At 34.4% G+C, this 18,096-nt stretch overlaps 1 protein-coding gene across 3 annotated transcripts; it reads left to right on the top strand.

Annotated features, from left to right (window-relative positions):
- Positions 1–59: 59 nt before the first annotated feature.
- On the top strand, positions 60–9,094 carry LOC121322191 (nucleoporin NUP35-like). 3 transcript variants are annotated; one of them, XM_041261785.1, is made up of 9 exons: positions 60–146; positions 2,797–2,961; positions 4,911–5,038; positions 5,125–5,185; positions 5,597–5,735; positions 5,940–6,009; positions 6,573–6,701; positions 8,384–8,548; positions 8,723–9,094. In XM_041261785.1, exons 2-9 carry the CDS (start codon positions 2,802–2,804, stop codon positions 8,798–8,800), a joined length of 930 nt encoding a protein of 309 aa, XP_041117719.1. In that variant the 5' UTR covers positions 60–146; positions 2,797–2,801; the 3' UTR covers positions 8,801–9,094. The 3 variants fall into 3 exon arrangements, with proteins under 3 accessions (XP_041117719.1, XP_041117717.1, XP_041117718.1); XM_041261783.1 differs by lacking the exon at positions 60–146 and adding an exon at positions 1,222–1,326; XM_041261784.1 differs by lacking the exon at positions 60–146 and adding an exon at positions 1,490–1,912.
- The last annotated feature ends 9,002 nt before the right edge of the window (positions 9,095–18,096 follow it).

Raw genomic sequence — 18,096 nt, forward strand, 5'->3', positions numbered from 1 at the left:
GTAGCCAATAGGAAAGCGTTTCAGAAGGAAGTTTCCCTTTACTTGGCAAGCCGAAATTTAAAATACTGGCAACACCTTTAATGACATTCCCTGACTCAGCGATACATGTCCTGCAAAAGTATACATTGGAAGACACAAGTTATACAGTATGTATGAATAAAAAGGCTTTTATTTTCTGAGAGTTTTATCTCGTTATACTGCTTACCCCCAGTCTTGCAAACTGACCTAACAAGTTTTACCACACGACGGGTTCTGCAAGAAATACTGGTAGCTATTTTGGCGAAGTACACAGTCTCATTGATCATTTAACATTTCAACAACAGTATTCGTGTTGCATGAATTTAATGTGCAATAAACATAGCTTTAGTTTTAATATATTTTCTACCAGCGTCCACCGCACCAGGTTGTTTGCCTGTAGTTATACATTAATAGATCACAGTATATACAACCCCGATGCAACGATATAAATACAATATTATAGCTATCAATGTGATGAAAAAGTTGAACAAGAAATTAAACTTAGTCAAGTAAAAATGTGCTTAAAGAGTTTTTTAAGTCACTAAATGTCACGAAGTAAGGAAGTGAGCCCTGTGGTAAAGTATATTAAAATTATTGATTTAACATGCGGGATGACTTGTGTTCACATGTAATAATGTCAGTGTGACAGACGGGGGTATACAGAGACCCCTACACATATTGCGTGTAATAAGGTGTGATATGGCTGCTACTTCTATCCCAGTTGCCACGGAGAAGCATACTTTAGACATTTAGACTTGAAATAATGTACTGATAGATTATGATATATATATATATATATATATATATATATATATATATATATATATATATATATATATATATATATATATATATATACCAGTCAAAAGTTTGAGTACACTTGCTGGAAACTTTTTTTTTTTACTTTTTTTTTTCACAATGATAATGTTTGACTGGTACTATATATATAGAGAGAGAGAGAGAGAGAGACAGAGAGACAGAGAGAGAGAGTGTAGATGGGCTTCAGTGAGATCCAGGAAAATAATTTCAGCTAGGGTTTCTGTGACGTCATAAATGACGAGGTTCAGCAGTCAGTTCGTTTTGTTTAAACGTAGTGTTTCAGTGCTGTGTAGACGTACTATGTCGTTATCAGTTTATCTGAGATACGAATATACCAGCTTTACATCTTTTTTTTTTTTTTTTTTTTTTAACGTATTCTCATTTTGTTGATTGTTAATGAACATTTCTGTTCTGTGGGTGTTATCGAGTGATTGAAAACGATACATGTTGTGTTTGAATTGATAGTGATGGTCTCGAGAAGTCGAATGGGTCAGTTCAAGTATTTTTTCCAGAGGAATTATCACTTTTTGACGTCACTATTGTGGTGTTAATATCACTTATTTTCGAATGGCTCAGGATGCAAATATATGTTAATTTTATAAAATTGTATTTAATGTGTTAAAAAATGAAAGTAAAGCGTTGTTAGAATGCGTTTCATTTTGTTTAAACTTTAACATTTATTTTGAATGTTGGTTATCCTTTCTATAAGGAATGGGGGAGGAGTTTAACGTGTGCAGTTTTTTCTGGTCAGTGATGAAATATGCTTGTAACAGACTGAACTTAAAAAATCAATTGAAAATCAACATTGCAGTGTATACAAACTTACTGAGCAATATGCATTTGCAGTTATAATTACATTAGAAACCAGGCAGAAAACGGATGCTTTCTGCTTTTTACATAAGTGACGTAAAACCCATAATGCATCGCTGTTGGTGAAAAGCTCATTCTATTTCCGCCATTATTTGAAATTTTGAATTGAGCCTAAAATTGGCAAGATTTTTATTGTACTATTGTTTCTCCACGTGTATACGAGATTCTTCGGATAATCTGTATTGTCTCGCTATGGAATTTCAAGGTGAGTTTCTTTGTTATGTGCACTAGGAACCCTCACTGTCACTTCTATGTGTTGTGTTAAATAAAAAATACTCTCACTTGCTCGTTGTTTCATTTTACGACCAAGCCTGTTACTTTAGTAGGTATATTTAGCCGCATGTCAATTGTCAAACAGTGTTTTTGAAAAACAAAAAAAAAGTGTACATTTAATGTAATATTGATATATTAGCCTATTAATTAGCCTGGAGATAAACGGTGCACGGTGGATCATGCTGACCCTGCAATGCACTACCGCTAAGCAACCAGAAAAAACACATCATATTTTAAAACAGCGTTACTTCATTTGCGTAATTATGGCTGCAACCACGTTGGCTTCAGGGGACGTGTTTTGTGCACAGTCAGTAGGCTAGTTTTAGCTTGAAGTTTAAAACACGTGTTTCTGTGGAGGAAATGGTGTAGGTAATGTGTCAGCTGTAACTTGGTATCTCAGACCGTGGCGTGTAAACTACAAGGCACCGTTTTGTTAATATAGTCGGTTTTACATAGTTCAGTGGGACCGGATATTAGTTCTGGAAACGTTTACCTACGAGCAAACTATTGATCATTCATTAAATTCTGTGAAAATTTGGTGAAACATTCCCAGTGCAAGAATGAGCGCATAGAGAGAGAGAGAGTTGTACTTACAAAAATAGGTCTGCAGTTGGAAGACACTTTTATTGCGTGTTTAACAAACATACCTGAGTATTGCAACTCTGGAATGTGGAAATGTTTTGTGTTTGCCTACTTGAACAAAAAGTTAATCTGGTTCAGTTATATTGCCGAAACAGAGGTGCATTTATTGTGAAGGAAATACAAGACTTGTTTGTTTAGACTTGTTACGATTACATTGTTCTTTAATACGAGCAGAACCAATGGCCCTCGGATCCCCCACCTCCCCAAAGCCCGGAACAGGTGCTCAGTTCTTGCCTGGATTTCTAATGGGAGATCTGCCAGCCCCTGCAACTCCTCAGCCTCGTACCTTCGGCGGCTCCATTGCAGGTGGAATGGAACTGAGGTCCCCGCTTATGTCAGGTGAGTTTCTTGGTAGTTTGACATACTTTCGTGGACCATCAATAACTTAAACGCTCAATCAGAATTCTAAGGCAAAGCTGTACAAAACCAAGTCAGGTAGACAAACGTTTTGGCTCGGAAAAAAGCCAATTGTATCCATTCATACAAGGTAATAAGATATTATTACTTTTATTATACTAATTTTACTCGGGAGATAGTGAGGATTTGTTAACTGCAGATGTTTTAATGAAAACATCAACAATTGGGATTATTTTGCAACAATATGGATGTTCTGTAACACTTTATATGGCTTGATAAAATTAATCTGCTGCATGTACAGGATGTTCACAGTACCTTTTATGTATCCCGAAGCATTTATAATGCAAGAACACAATGAAGCAAGGTAGAGTACGTTATGTCACATTATGTGTTCAGAAGTAGTGCTACACACAAGTCCAGTTCTCTCTGGCCTGAGAGATGAAAGCCATTGGATAAAGAAAGGACATCTCCCTCTCCTCCAAGCTGTAGTTTAGGGTTGCAAGGAAAGGTACATTTTGACATTCGAAGGTTCGGAACACATTACTGAAGGAAGGTAGGAACCTTCAATGGTACGAATTTGCATAATTTACTGGTGACTTCAGCATAGCTACTTGTTTGTATTTTATTAAATCCTATTTTTCAGGTAAGCCATATAAATGGAATAAAACATTCACATGCAGTTTAAAAATGTTATATAAACGGTAATCCTGTTTTTATAATTTGAATAAAAATACATGCTGTTTATTTACATGTAATTAATGCTGCTTGCAATCAGAGTATGCTTGCATTGCAGCACCAACTGCAGTGGACTTAACAAAGCTTTATTTAACAGTCACTGTTCTAAGCAGGTTATCAGTAGTCTTGCTACTATTCGATTTTTATTTTTTTGCCAAATCGACGATTAATATCTACGTTTATTTTAGAGAAAATTTACCGTTTTTTTTTTATTTTTATTTTTCAATTCAGGCAGAGAATGTATGAAATCGAACTTTATGCTTTAAAAATTTTTTTATGCCATTGAGAAACGTCTCATTTAGCGAAGCCCCTTTATCATATTGAACATGCAACAAAACTAACTTATTCAGTCTGAGCTCCCCCTCTCCTGTTTTAGCACAGCCGGTCACAGTCACAGGCAAGTCAGACAGGCCTGCTTCATCCTGCTGCGGAGACTTCAGCCATCAGCCAGGGTATTCTGCACAATATTCATTCTGTTTTTCTCTTGCGCCCATTTCCAAATCAGACTAGTAATTTGCTGTATACCTAAAGCAAAAGCTTACATCCACCCTAATCCGCTAATTTCAAAGTAGGTTTATTTATTTCAAAGTAAGTACATTTATTTCAGTCGAACTCATATTTTTTGGGAATTCGACATTTAACGAGCTTTACCGGTTAACATGGAAAAGTAGCAAGCCTAGTTATGGCACAGTTACATTTTACTACTACTAATAATATGAACATATGCTTGTCAAGTAACCCCAGAGATACGAGTCGCTTGTACAGTTTGCATTCAACTTTTATTTTTGGTCCTGTCCTCATTTAACAAAAAAATCACAAACAGCAGAGGGGTTTCGAGACATTTCTTTCAGCACAGCATACGCTATACAGCGCTTTTCTGTCAAGATGGCAAATGAAGAAAGGTTTGCCTCTGTATAAGACAAGTAGGGGTGGAAGGGACATTTCACATGTGATTTATAGTATTTACACATTGTCAAACGGTTTCTGTTAACAGAAAAAAAAAAAAAAAAAAAAGAAGCATACAGTAAGTGAATTCAACTTGACGAACCTTCAAAGGTTTAAAACTACCTTCGAATTCCTGGCTAGTGAACGAACCTTCGAACACAGCCCTACTGTAGTTTTATTTAAAATAGTATTCTTGTTAACGCAATTATGTATTTGTTTGTTTTTTCTTTTTACCCTTAAAATCTATTCAGGTGGCTCACCTCCTCAGCCAGTTGTCCCTACTCCAAAGGACAAGAGTGGAGCGCCTCCAGTTAGAAGTATTTATGATGAACTTGCAAGTCCAGGAGTTGGTTTAACGCCAATAAGTTCAAGAAAACAAGTAAGTAGTTGATCACTTTACTTCGAGTTTATATTCTGTTATCTCCTGATCTTGGTGCAATGAATTCTCTCTCTTTTGTCACACAGCCTACCTATTCAGTTATGCAGACTCCATTGTCTGGGATGACTCCAAGCACCCCTGGAACAGGTATATCTTAAAAATAAGTTCTAGGTGATTGTTTCTGTGTCCTTATACATGCATAATTGATCATGTTTCTGCATATGCTGCCACAATACAATTGCATGTATTTGTTGCATATACCTGAAACAAATTATTCATATCACACACCTGGTCAGCATTCTAGTCAAGACAGGCAACCATCAGCTTAAATCCTGTGCCATATTCAAACCAATGAAATACTGGGGTCCTTCTTGATATGGGTTGTCACTTTTGTAGTATAATAAAAAATATATAATATATATATATATATATATATATATATATATATATATATATATATATATATATATATATATATATATATGTCTGAGGTGATATGCTGTGGCTGTTTAGATTTGTGATTGCTTTTATAACTGGTTAGTTCATTTGTCTTTTTAGCTTCAAGTGTGTTTAGTCCTGCCATTGGGCAGCAGAGGAAAGCCACCCTCTCTCCGGCTCAAGTCGATCCTTTCTACACTCAAGGAGATGCTCTTTCTTCAGATGACCATCTAGATGACAAATGGGTTACAGTTTTTGGGTCGGTATTGCGTGTTGGTAAGCTGTGTTTTAGTATGCAGCTTTTTGTTTATTTCACCTTTTGCTGCTTGTTTATTCAAACTGTATATCTGTGTAAAATACCCCATACAAATAAAAATGTTGTATTTGTGAAATAAAATTACTTAAAAAAAAAAAATTACAGGATAATAATATATTAACAACCCTGTGCCTTTTTATTTTTTAGGTTTCCTCCAGCATCTGCTTCTTATATCCTGCTTCAGTTTGCTCAGTATGGAAGCATATTAAAACATGTGGTGGGTGCAATTATTTGTTCTTACATAATTTGTAAGATTGAATAGCTAAACTTGGTGTGTGTGTGTGTAACCTGTACATTTAAATTATTGAATCTGTACATGCACACAATTAAACTCTATTTAAAATATGAATTTGCATTTCCATTTCCTGAATGCTGTTCTGGGAATCAATTCTCCATAGCAAACTGTACACATTGTTTTCCCTCTCACTGCACAGAGTTTAATTCAAGCAATCCTCATTAAGAATTCTAGGTAAAAATGTTTACGTGCAGGTAGCATGAACATAGTGTTCAAACAGGATACATTAAATGTGTCATTGATGGAATTGTGGTGAACATGAGAAAAGAGCCTAAACGGTTGATGTATTTGGTCATTGGGAGGTTTCTAATTAAATAGACCATGTTTCTTAATGCAAGAAGAAATCACTTTTATTGTTGGCTCAACCAGCATGATTAGCAAGAAAATTCTAAAATTTATAAAAATGATACAAAAATGATACAGTAGATTTCTCACACGTTTATGCCACTGCTGAGTTATACAAAATTCTTATTTGAAATCTCTAGATGTCTAACAATGGAAATTGGATGCACGTGCAATATCAGTCAAAACTCCAAGCTAGAAAAGCTCTCAGTAAAGATGGAAAGGTCTTTGGAGAAGCTATCATGATTGGGGTTAAGCCATGCATTGATAAGGTGAGTAGTAGTTACGATTATTATTTTTTTTTTTTATATTCATGAAATCGGTCCGACCATAATGCAAAAGTATTCCACAACAATTTAGCCTTTTAAAGTAAGGCCGAGGCGATGCAGTGTATTGTTTGACAACTATCGATAGTTTTTTTTTTTTAAATTACATTTGGAATTGGCAATTATTTTTTGCATTAAGGGCAGAGCTTGGGTTTGTTGTTGGGTTTGTGCAGGAGTCTTCAAAGTTACAGAGCAAGTTAAAAGCATTGTGCTAGGATTACAAATACTGTATCAACCGAGCTGCAGTGCCTTCTGATGTTTGGCAATTATTTTCTAAAGTAAAGAAAGTAATGTTTGGGATACTCTGGTAACACAACTCATTTGTGTGACCATTAATGAGATGCAGAGGTATGTTAGCCTGTAAAAATATGCATTTGTAAAAAGCATACCATCTCAGAATCTGTGTTTTCAACCATATTGTATCAGCATACTTACATTATTTTCCAGTGTAACTATTTCAGATTAATGAAGTTAACATGCAAAACAGTACACAGTATAAATGATGGTAGTAGAAGTGTACCAATGTCTCTGCAGGTGGCTGTCAGCATAATAACTGCAGTTTTGATGTTTAAAAGTTCTTTACATTTTCCTTTTAGCACCCAAGTCAAAAATGACTTGTGTGCTTTCCAAATCAGTCTTAATTCTCAGGCGCTTCCATTGAAATTCTCATAAGTTTTAGATGATCCTCACATAAACGAGAGTGTTTGCTGGTCTGCACTCTGTTCTGACAGCGAAAACTCCGTTCTGCTGCTACACAAGATACAGTATCGTAATTGCAATTGCTGCAAGTTTTGCGTAAGCAGCAAAGACGGAATAGTTCTCAATAAAAACCCTGCAGGCCTTGTCTTAAAACCATGATTTTTGAACATGTGTTTTACTTGTCCAAATTATTGGCTGAGAGAGTCAACAGGTAAGATGCTCTGATACAAAGATGTGTGCAGTGCTATGGGAAACTGAGACATCCACAGGTTTTTTTTAAAGGATGCAGGGAGCAGTGGAACCGTTTTTACGTTTCATTGCATAAAACTACTTGGTACTATAAACAAAATTACTGGATAGGGATGAAAAGAGGATGTGTTATCTTTTACATCTGTGTTTTAGAAACGCACTTATGTTATTTTGTTGAATTTTATTAAAATGGCTTGTGTATGTGATGCAGAATTCTGCATAAATGTGACATCTGGAGATGGCACCCTACAAAACTTCAGACAAAATCTGCACGTATTCATTTGAACAAAAAATTAAGAAAAACAACCAAGATCATTCCAGAAGTTGTATCTTTGGTTAGATGTATTAAGCATCCTGGCAACATCAGTCCCTAGTGAGCAGGTATTCAGTAATGCTGGGCAGATTGTAAGCAAGTGCCAGTCATCACTTAAATTAAAACAAAATGTGGACACTGTCATTTTCCTTAACACAATTAAAATATAAGCAATGGACAACACATTTTTTTTTTTTTTTTTTTCTCTAGACTGGTTGTTACTCTGTCTTGTGGATTTAAGTAACTATTTAAAAAAAAAAAAATGGATTTTGCTTTGACACATGTGTAACATTTTTAATACCAATAGCACTGTCGTTTGTTTTTGCAGTGACAAACAAGTTGATTGCTTGTTTTGCTTTTCCTTCAGAGTGTCATGGAGAGTTCTGATAAAGGTTCAACATCTGGCTCCTCAGTAGTGTTTACTCCTCCAATTAAAATGATTGCGACTCCATCCCATCCTGCAAGTACACCTCGATCAACCTCCATGAGACCTCTTGCTGCTGCATACAAAGCCTCCAGCAGTGACTATCAGGTATATAACACTACTACATGTGTGATTTAATTGAAAATTACATAATTGTCAAATTGTTTTAACTTGAATGCAAAGCATACTCTGATCCTAAAGGTATTGGTAAAAACATTTGTCTGCATGACAGAATGATTACTCGTAACCTAATTAGCTTTTTTTATATATATGTCTTTTTAGGTGGTTACTGACAGACAGACCCCAAGGAAAGATGAGAGTTTAGTAACAAAAGCCATGGAATACATGTTTGGTTGGTAGGGATAAGAAAAAGCCCCTGATTGTTCAGAGTACAGCAGAGATGGAGATCTCGCTGAACTCTGGTTTGTTCTTCTGTACTGCTATTGTAACTTGGTTAGTTATATAACCACTTTTGGACTTGTTGAAGCCTTTCTGATACAGACTACATGTAATTAGTTTGCACTTTATTTTGGGAGTGGATTGTACAGAGTTGTATGAACTTTACACTGTTAAGAATTTAATTATTTAATTGGTCTGTACATTAGGTTTCTGAAATTTAGATAAGGCAATGCTAAGATCAATGAACAAAGTTACATTTGGTCTTTTATATATATATATATATATATATATATATATATATATATATATATATATATATATATATATATATATATATATATATAAGGTGACCAGCAGTACATATATAAGTAGTTTAAATCAATTTCCACATAATTGGTAGAAGTTTGATTTGTAAATACATGTTTTCTGGAAATGAATCGGCTTTTGTAGTCTTTCCAGATCTACTGCAAGCATCATTGATAGTGAAATTATGAACAGAAAGTATTTACAAGAAACAGCATCACTCTATTAAATAAATAAATAAACAACACAAATACAAATTGCTACTGTTAAGACCAGAAGTGAGTAACAAATGCAGGGGAAAAGGTGTGTGTTTGTTTTTTAAACTGCCCTATTTATCAGTTTGATTGAGTGTTACATTTTAAAAGAAGGTGCTTTTGGGGGGCCTTGTTTTATTGCTACCCATTCAGTGGGAATTGATTTCCCCTGTAAAATAACTATTTCTGTCTTGGTGTTTTTCTTTCTATTTTCGTATACTTTATCTCCAATTTTCCTTTTTGTTTGTTTTATAAGATTTATAATAAATTGTGGGCTACGTAAATAAACAATGATCTTTGCATTTGATTGAAAAAAAAAAAGATTATTTAATCACTTAGAATTAAGGTTTGAAATGATTTAAAAAAAAAAACAGGCTGTCCAAGCAAGCATCTTGAAGTCCCTCCCATTGACACAACACTGTACTGGGTACACAGCGAGTCTCCTATGCTGCAGGTATTAGAACCCTGCCTGGGTTTCCTATTTACATTCTGTGCAGCACATAAAGCTCTTTGTAAGGAATGAGTACTTTAAAGATCTTGCATCTAAACCTAATCAAAACATAGGATTTCCATAGTTCCCAAAACAAATGATTCATGTGCAGATGAATGTAAATATAATGTTGAAGCAATAGTGAATAACACTATGTAACACAATTTTTGTTCCTGGGTATTAAGTGTTATTTCCTAATTGCTTATGCCTCAAAAGTATAGAAAATTGCTATTATTCCCCACAAACTTTGCTTTTGTGACCAGGACAGTGATATTTCAAAATATCACTATTTCCAATGGGAAAATGGGCAAATGTGTGTCTTCGTTCAAATAAAGTCAGAAAAAAACAACATATGAATCCAAATTAACATGTATTTATACTAAAGTAATACAAACATGACTACAAAAGATTGAGAAGTGAGTAGTTTTTTGAGATTTACAATTATACTGTATTTATACTGCATATACACAGCATATCACTGTCCTGGTCACAAAAGCAAAGTTTGTGGGGAATAATAGCCATTTTCTATACTTTTGAGGCATAAGCAATTAGGAAATAACACTAACTACCCAGGAACAAAAAAAAATATTTTTTTTGTTACACAGTGTAATCTAACTAACCAGAATTAATTAAACAATGCTTCTTCTGGATTAACATGATATGGTGGTAAAGCTTTTTCGGGGAAACCCCATATATAATATAGATATATATATATATATTATGTATATATATAAAACCTCTTTTTATATATATATGAACAGCTATATATATAGTCTTGTATATATATATATTACTTATGAATATACTTTATCTTTTTCTTTTTTTATGACACAGCTACACTACAGTCGAAGTGGCTTGTCAAATTATGTGATCACTGTATCCTGCAGTTGCAAAATGAGAAATGTTTTTGGCAGCCTGTACTTTTTACTGGTAGAATATATTAAAGCAAAGTATTTTTTGTTTAAGTTATTAATCTTCTCTGTATTGTTGGGGCCATCTTGTAATCAATAAATAACATTAAATCAAGTTCATGTTTTCAAAATCAAGAAATCCTAGTATATTTTAAGATTAGAACAAGCTGGACGCAATTGTGGATACATTTTACACATCTAAGTCAGTGTAGATTTTAAGCTTGACGCTCTCTTACTTGGAGTTGTTTTGACAATCTCCCTGAAAAGCACATACCCTTCAAGCAAACCTGTTGCAAGTATTTTGTTTGTATTTTACATGTTGATTTTGCATAATGCAAAAACAATCTTAGCAAGATGACATGAATATAATTTTTAAAGTATGGGTGTCCAAAGTTGGCCCTTCCCCTCCTGGTCTTTGTTTTAGCCCTGTTCTAAACTGTTGAATTGAACCAATTAAACCCCCATTCAGACAGTGAATGAAATCATTCTATCTGTTAAACCTACAGTGGAATGGCTCTCCAGGGCCATGATTGGGCACCCCTATTTTAGACATATCAGAGTGATGGTGGCTGTGATATAAATATACACAGTGTAAAAAATAAATAAAGTCGATCACCTGGCAAATTAGATCTCAAAGGCTTTAAGCAACAGTTGCTAGCTATTTATATATGAAAAGTAGTTACTGTTGCCATGGAAATTGCACGTTTTACTGAAACAAATGCTAAATTCATAATGAATTCAGCATAGCATTGAGTGTTGCTATTTTTGTAGGGGAAAATAAAATATTTAACACTTTCTTTTTTGTTGTTTTTTTTAAATGAATAAAGAAACTTAGGAGGAAGCTTTTAACTACCTGTGGAACAGTAGTGTTTTGGTCAGGCAGGCTAGCAATGGGAGTAGCAGAGGCAGGAGTCAAAAATAACAAATTTAATTGCAACAAAATACAAAACCATGCTAGCTTGTTGAAGGGCTGACTGAGCACAGCACCTGCTGCTCTGTGCCAAACTAATTATTGAGGAGCTGTCGTCCTGCTCTTCCTTTATATATGTGGTCAAGCAAGCTTGGCAACAATTCAATCTAGCTTGAGCACATTCTCACAGGCAGAGAGGGTTTTGTTAACCCTTTTCTGTCAATCCCAACTAAAATAGAATATTTTACTTCTGTCCTGCCACACTGTCATGCAGAATTTTGTAGGTTCTATATTTGACATTGTAACCGCATGAGGGGAATAAAATACATAACTTATTTTAAGTTTCTGAATACTAAATTATTGCTATTACTAAACTCTCCCTATATGAAATACACACACTTCAGTATGTTTTAAATACATGCAGCTATATGTACGTGTGTGTATATATGTGTGTGTGTCATATATATATATATATATGATACTATATACATTATATATATATACATATATATATATATTATACACATCATATATATATGTATATATATATATATATATATATATAATAGATACTTTATATATATATATTTATATCATCTATACTACGGCCAGTATACACAAGTTTAGTCGCCACCCAGTCGGTATTTATGTGGACTTCATAATGACGAGTTTGTGCTAGTTCTCTTCATGAAGTTCAGCAGCCATTACTTTAATTAAGGCGCTGATGTAAACCATCAGGTAATGCCATAAAACCTCAAGTCGTCTGTCTCCAGTACACGCTGGGTCTGCTAGCAAATGTAAATAAACGCCGGGTCTCTCATTGCCATTGAAGCTGAGGAGGAGCTTGAGCGGAATGAACTGCTAATAAGTGACAGCGATGAAAGTGACTCGGGATTGATTAATAATAGAAGACGTAATTTAAGATAGACTTACATGTAATGCATATTTGTTTCATGTAGTTATTAAAAGTTTTAAGTGTGCTGAAAGTAGGCCAGATGCAAACCTATTGGTGTATTTTAACATGTTTTGTTTTATTAACAATGTACAAGTTTGAGATTAAACAATACATTATTTTTGATAATGATACTTGTTCATTTTTAAAAACATTTTAGGTTTTTATATTAGTATTAGTATTATTATTATTATTATTATTAATGGTAGATCCAAATCCGTTTTTAAATACAAATTAGTACTTCTGCTTGTTCATTTTCAAACGTTTCACATACCATATCCTTGTTAACCAGTGCATATAAAAAGACCATAATAATACTTTCACTTTATACTTTAGGGTGTAACATACAATGTAATTTTACCATAAAACAAAATGGTTACTTAGCTCCCACTGACCCACAACCTTTTACAAAGTTGCTGGAATATTTAAATTGAGTTACGATGTTGCTACAAGGTTGTGTGTTAGTGTCTTCTCACTGACTGCATGAAGCTAGTGGTCTAATATGATCGCCGGTCTCCACGCCGGGCCTTCTGGCAAATATTGTAAATAAACGCTAGAGGTGTTAATTGAAGTTTTACGGTATGCTAAGTAAAAAGACCTGCTCTACCTATACATTTATTCTTTATCTTTTTGACATAAAAATCTATAACAAATTGTTATGCTTCACTGCTTTAACCTGAAATGGAAATCCATACCTGTTTATCCTACTTGAGTCCTAGTTTTAGTTTCTAGGCTGTTCATTTGTGTCCTTCTCAAACCAAGACCTGTATTGCTCTGTCGGTTGTGCTGATAGTATCCAAAAATCCTTAACCCCATAATAGTCAAATGCGATAGGTAATATGTTCACTAAATACACAATGTCTGTCAGCCTCTACATCAGATTATACTGGAAAAATCTTTGAGCTGTGTGCATTTAAACGGCACTTTCAAGCTTTCTATAACTCAGAAAGCAAAACATAAAATAAAAAAAAAAATTATTGTTAAAAACTGATACTATTTTACAGGTAACACCACTGTATAGGTTATAGCACACACTATCGGGGGTATAAGCCCACAACCCTCTAAAATATGAATTATTAGGGTGATAGTTTTAACCACAATGGACCCAAGACAAAAAGCTGATGGAAAACGCTGTAAAAGCAGAAAGGGGTTTTCTTTTGTGTACTGAGCTGCTTTACCCTATCAGTTGGATTCTAATATGAAGAACCCATTTTACAGATTTTTCAGTTGTGCCAGTCCCTATGTGGACAAACCAGTACGCACCCTGACACATGCCATGAATTGCTGAAATTGTTTCTTTTGTTAGGTAAGGTGGACATCTGACGGATTATTCTGAAGCAGCAATAGCAAATATGTGAGTGGTCATAAACCCTGTAGCTGTCACTCTGTAACTTAATATAGGAAACCCTGAAGTTAAACGTGTAGTTGATTATACAAGTTATAAACTGCTGTTCTATTTTATTAACTGTAAAGGGGATCTTAGTAACCCAACGTTAAAAGTATCCAATACCAAAATGCTTTGTGTTAAAACAGTTACGATATTCAGAGATTAATTAAAGTATACAGGTCTGTAGTTGTCTGTACCACATATCGCCACATATTGAATATGGCCTTGTTTTTTTTTTTTTAATTAGGGCTCGTTGAAGCATGGTTAGATGAACTACACCTACGTGACCCATAACCTGCAGGAATGCAAAGATCAATGCATCAGGCGGTTTATGATTTAATAAACATTTTAAATAAATACATGCTTTACTAAACACACACAGCTATAGGTAATAATACATTTCTGTGAGCCTAATAATCATTTCATAGTTCATCCTTAGAACAGTTCATCTTCTACTTTGAAAAAATATGCCTGAATTTACAGGGGGGAATCAGAATTATTATTTAGTAAAGTTATATATATATATAATTTTTTTTTTTACAATGTAAAGATGACATTTTATTGAGTACCCCAGCTGAATGAGTATATATAGACAATTGAGACGTACTTTATGGTCATAAGCATTTTTATGTTTGAAAGGTCAGAACCAGGTGGGTCCCAAGGCAACTACTTACAGCTCAGGTGCAGACATGTGTGAACATCTGCAAGGAACTCTGAGTGCGCTTCAGTGCCGAAGGTGACAGGTTTCTGGTCACCAGAGGTGAAACATGAATTAATTTCTTTTGAAAGTGATATGAAGTGTCAGATCACAGTGATAGGGTCATGGATGTGTGCACATTATTCTGGAATTGTGATAGTGTAATACTTCTTGACTGGTTGTTTTACTTGGGTGGGGGTGGGGGCAGTTCTGTCAACAACATATAAACAATATGATTGTTTCCACAATGCCTCATTTGCATCCCCTCATTCAGTGCATGCAGTCATAGCAACTTTTCAGAAAAAAATATCCGAATATTAAAAGCAGGACTAAATCTGAGAATACAAGACCCTCCCCAAATTACCACTGTACTTGAGAGTTGTAACTTGTGTTATAGATTGTAACACATTATTCTTCATGCAGCCTGGCACAGTGACATTTAAATGGGGAAAATAATAATAAATATGCTCATGTTTTATCTTGCTATATGAGCTAATGATCATTGTGTCAGTATAAGGAGTTAGGAAATTGGCAGTCATTTCCCCCTCTCTGTATTGAAATCTAGGCTGCAAATTGTATCAATTATATTTGGGTTCCTTTTCATGTATTGTAGCTAGCAGTGTATCCACAAGGTGGCATCACCCCCCTTTTCTGCTGTTTAGTTCCAGTTCAGCATGTGGAATCTATGCCAATGGGAAATTGTCTGCATCCTGCAGGTGTCCAGTGAATAATCAGGAATTTGGCCAAATACCTGCATAAAGTTCATCAAAAAGAAAATATACTTCTGTTGGCACTACAACTTTGGTGTATATACTGTACTGTAATAGCAATGGAATGAACATTATTTGTAGTTTTTTTTTTTTTTTTTTTTTTTAAAACAAGTGTTGCACAGGGGGGAAAGTGTAGTAAATCTGTCCTTATTTTACTTGTTTATTTTTATATGATAAGCCAGTATAGTAAGAAAATAACTACAGCTATAGCAAATGCTTGAAATCCCATATTAGGGTAAAACCCATTTTGCTTTCCAATTACCATGCATTAAAGATTTGTAAAGAGATGAGTTTTTGAAAAATACATTAACATTTTAATGGATTATATAGCTATAGAAGCTCAGGATTTCATACCATTATTTATATTGGACACACAGTACAGTATGTAACAATATTGTGTTGGGTGGTCTAATTCTTTGTACGGGGTTAAGATACTTGCTTGTGGAACTTGTACTGTGTTATAGGTTGCCTATAACAGCTTTGTTTTTGAAAAGTAAAGGTCAGACTAGTAACCATGCAAACACAGGTAAAGGCTTTCCAATTAAATATATGCACGTTTTTTTACATGCACACATGTACAAAACGTTCTTGTAAATTCAAAATAATAATAATGAGTTACTTGTACTATTAATTATATTATGTATTGTGTATTAATTTTACCAGACAGCATCCAAATCAAATAATAAATTAATAAATAACTTGTCAGTTCCAAGTTGTAATATGTCATGAATTTGGCATTTTAAAATATTGTGTTTTATACAGTGCAATACTTTGAATGTTACATTAGCATATTGTTATTTCCTTGTCAGTCTCGCTTCCTTGACACTAGAGTGTCTCCGGGTCGCTGTTCACAACAAAGGAATGAAAAGTTTCCAGTTGACAGCAGTTACTTTATATGGACAAGTGATAGCGCCCAGTTTTGAGATTTAAGCAACAATTAGAACAGTCAATATTGGAATCTATTCCATATAGAAAATTATATAATTTCACAATTGTAGCATCTCTGCTTATTGGAATACTATTGAAACAGGAGCATTGATAGCAATGCCCATTATAAAAGCATCCCATGGTAAACTTGCACAGTGATTTTTATAGCGTACCATGCTTTCCTAAAGATTATAATATGCATTTATCATGTGTTACGATAGTTTAGTATACTTCCAAATTGCTGTTCCTTTACCATGTTTCCACTATGCATTTACAATAATTTGTAATACTTTGCATGTTTTAATGTAGTACAGTGAGCACTCACATATCCGACTGTGTTAGAAAAGTCTAATGGAACAATACTGAGCGTGTTTTTTTTGTGCTTGTATAAACTTTGTGACCTTTGATTCTTAGTAAAGAGGAACTTGGCAGCTATGAAACTGATATGATTCCTAGTAAAGAGAAAGTTAGCAGCTGTGACTGCAAGCGCTAGGGCTGGAAAGTCCCGAATGTCCCAGCCTGACCGCAAGCCAAAATAACCCCTTGTGGCAGCTGAGACCAAGTTCCGCTTTTTAGGCTTATAAGAATGGTGTACTGACAGAAACTGGCTATCAGACTCTTGCAGGCAGCTTTGCATTCTGTATGTCTGATCCTTTCTTGAAAGTGCTTGGGGTAAATAAAAACTTTTAAAATATATTTCGGGTAGTGTCAATTGATTTTCAGATTTCCACCACACGACCCTATAAAATGTTGACTTCAGTGACGGTTAAACATGTGTGATGCATTATTATTTCATTTTGGCCCGTTCCAACCCTTGCCTGTTTTTCAGGGAGCACAAAAATAATACAATATCAAAAATCCATATCTGAAAAGACTGTGTTTTAAAATAAGTAGGCTTCCATTTAGAGGTACTGTGTTGGTTTTGTTGGTACAATACTATATTTTCAACAGAAGTATTTTAATTCAGAACGATATGATTCTGAAAATATCACTTGCCAAAACAGGCGACACAAGGATTGTAATACAGCACATACTTATAAATCTGATACGTGTTGTAGCAGTATGTAAAATTCCCAGTTCACCCAACAGCAAAGTGAAATCAAAATGTTACCCAATGCACAGAACTGCGTACAAGATAAAACGTAATGCAATTCAAAGTCATCATTCAAAATTGCAGAATATAGAGCTTGATAAGGCCCTAATGTCAGAGTTCACTTGCAAATGAAAATGTACAAAAACAACTAAAGATCACAGATTTAAAAAAAAAAATACATCACAGTATCTAAAACTGTTTAATGATTAACTGTTACAATACCGTATCGTGTCTCTTCTCTTTGTTTTGGCTGCATTTTCGTCAGGTGAAAATGGAGGAAGAGCTTTGTAAAAGCACAAGGTCTCACTATTTACTGCAAAAAATCCCCCAAAAAACCACACACAAAAACCTGCATGTTTTGGTAGCAGGTAGATTAATTGTCTGTATCTATTAATTAATAGCAACTGCTTCAGACTTATTTGGCATGCAAAGAAAAAAAATGCGGTCTCCAATGGGTATTCATATAAATTGTAACTTTGAAGAAAACACCACAATACTGGTAATTTAATACTTAATACAAGGGTGGTAAAATGCAACTGACGTGTATCTGGGTAACGGATATC

The sequence above is a fragment of the Polyodon spathula genome, chromosome 10 (assembly GCF_017654505.1).
Source record: "Polyodon spathula isolate WHYD16114869_AA chromosome 10, ASM1765450v1, whole genome shotgun sequence".
In the NCBI taxonomy this organism is placed as follows: Eukaryota; Metazoa; Chordata; class Actinopteri; order Acipenseriformes; family Polyodontidae; genus Polyodon; species Polyodon spathula.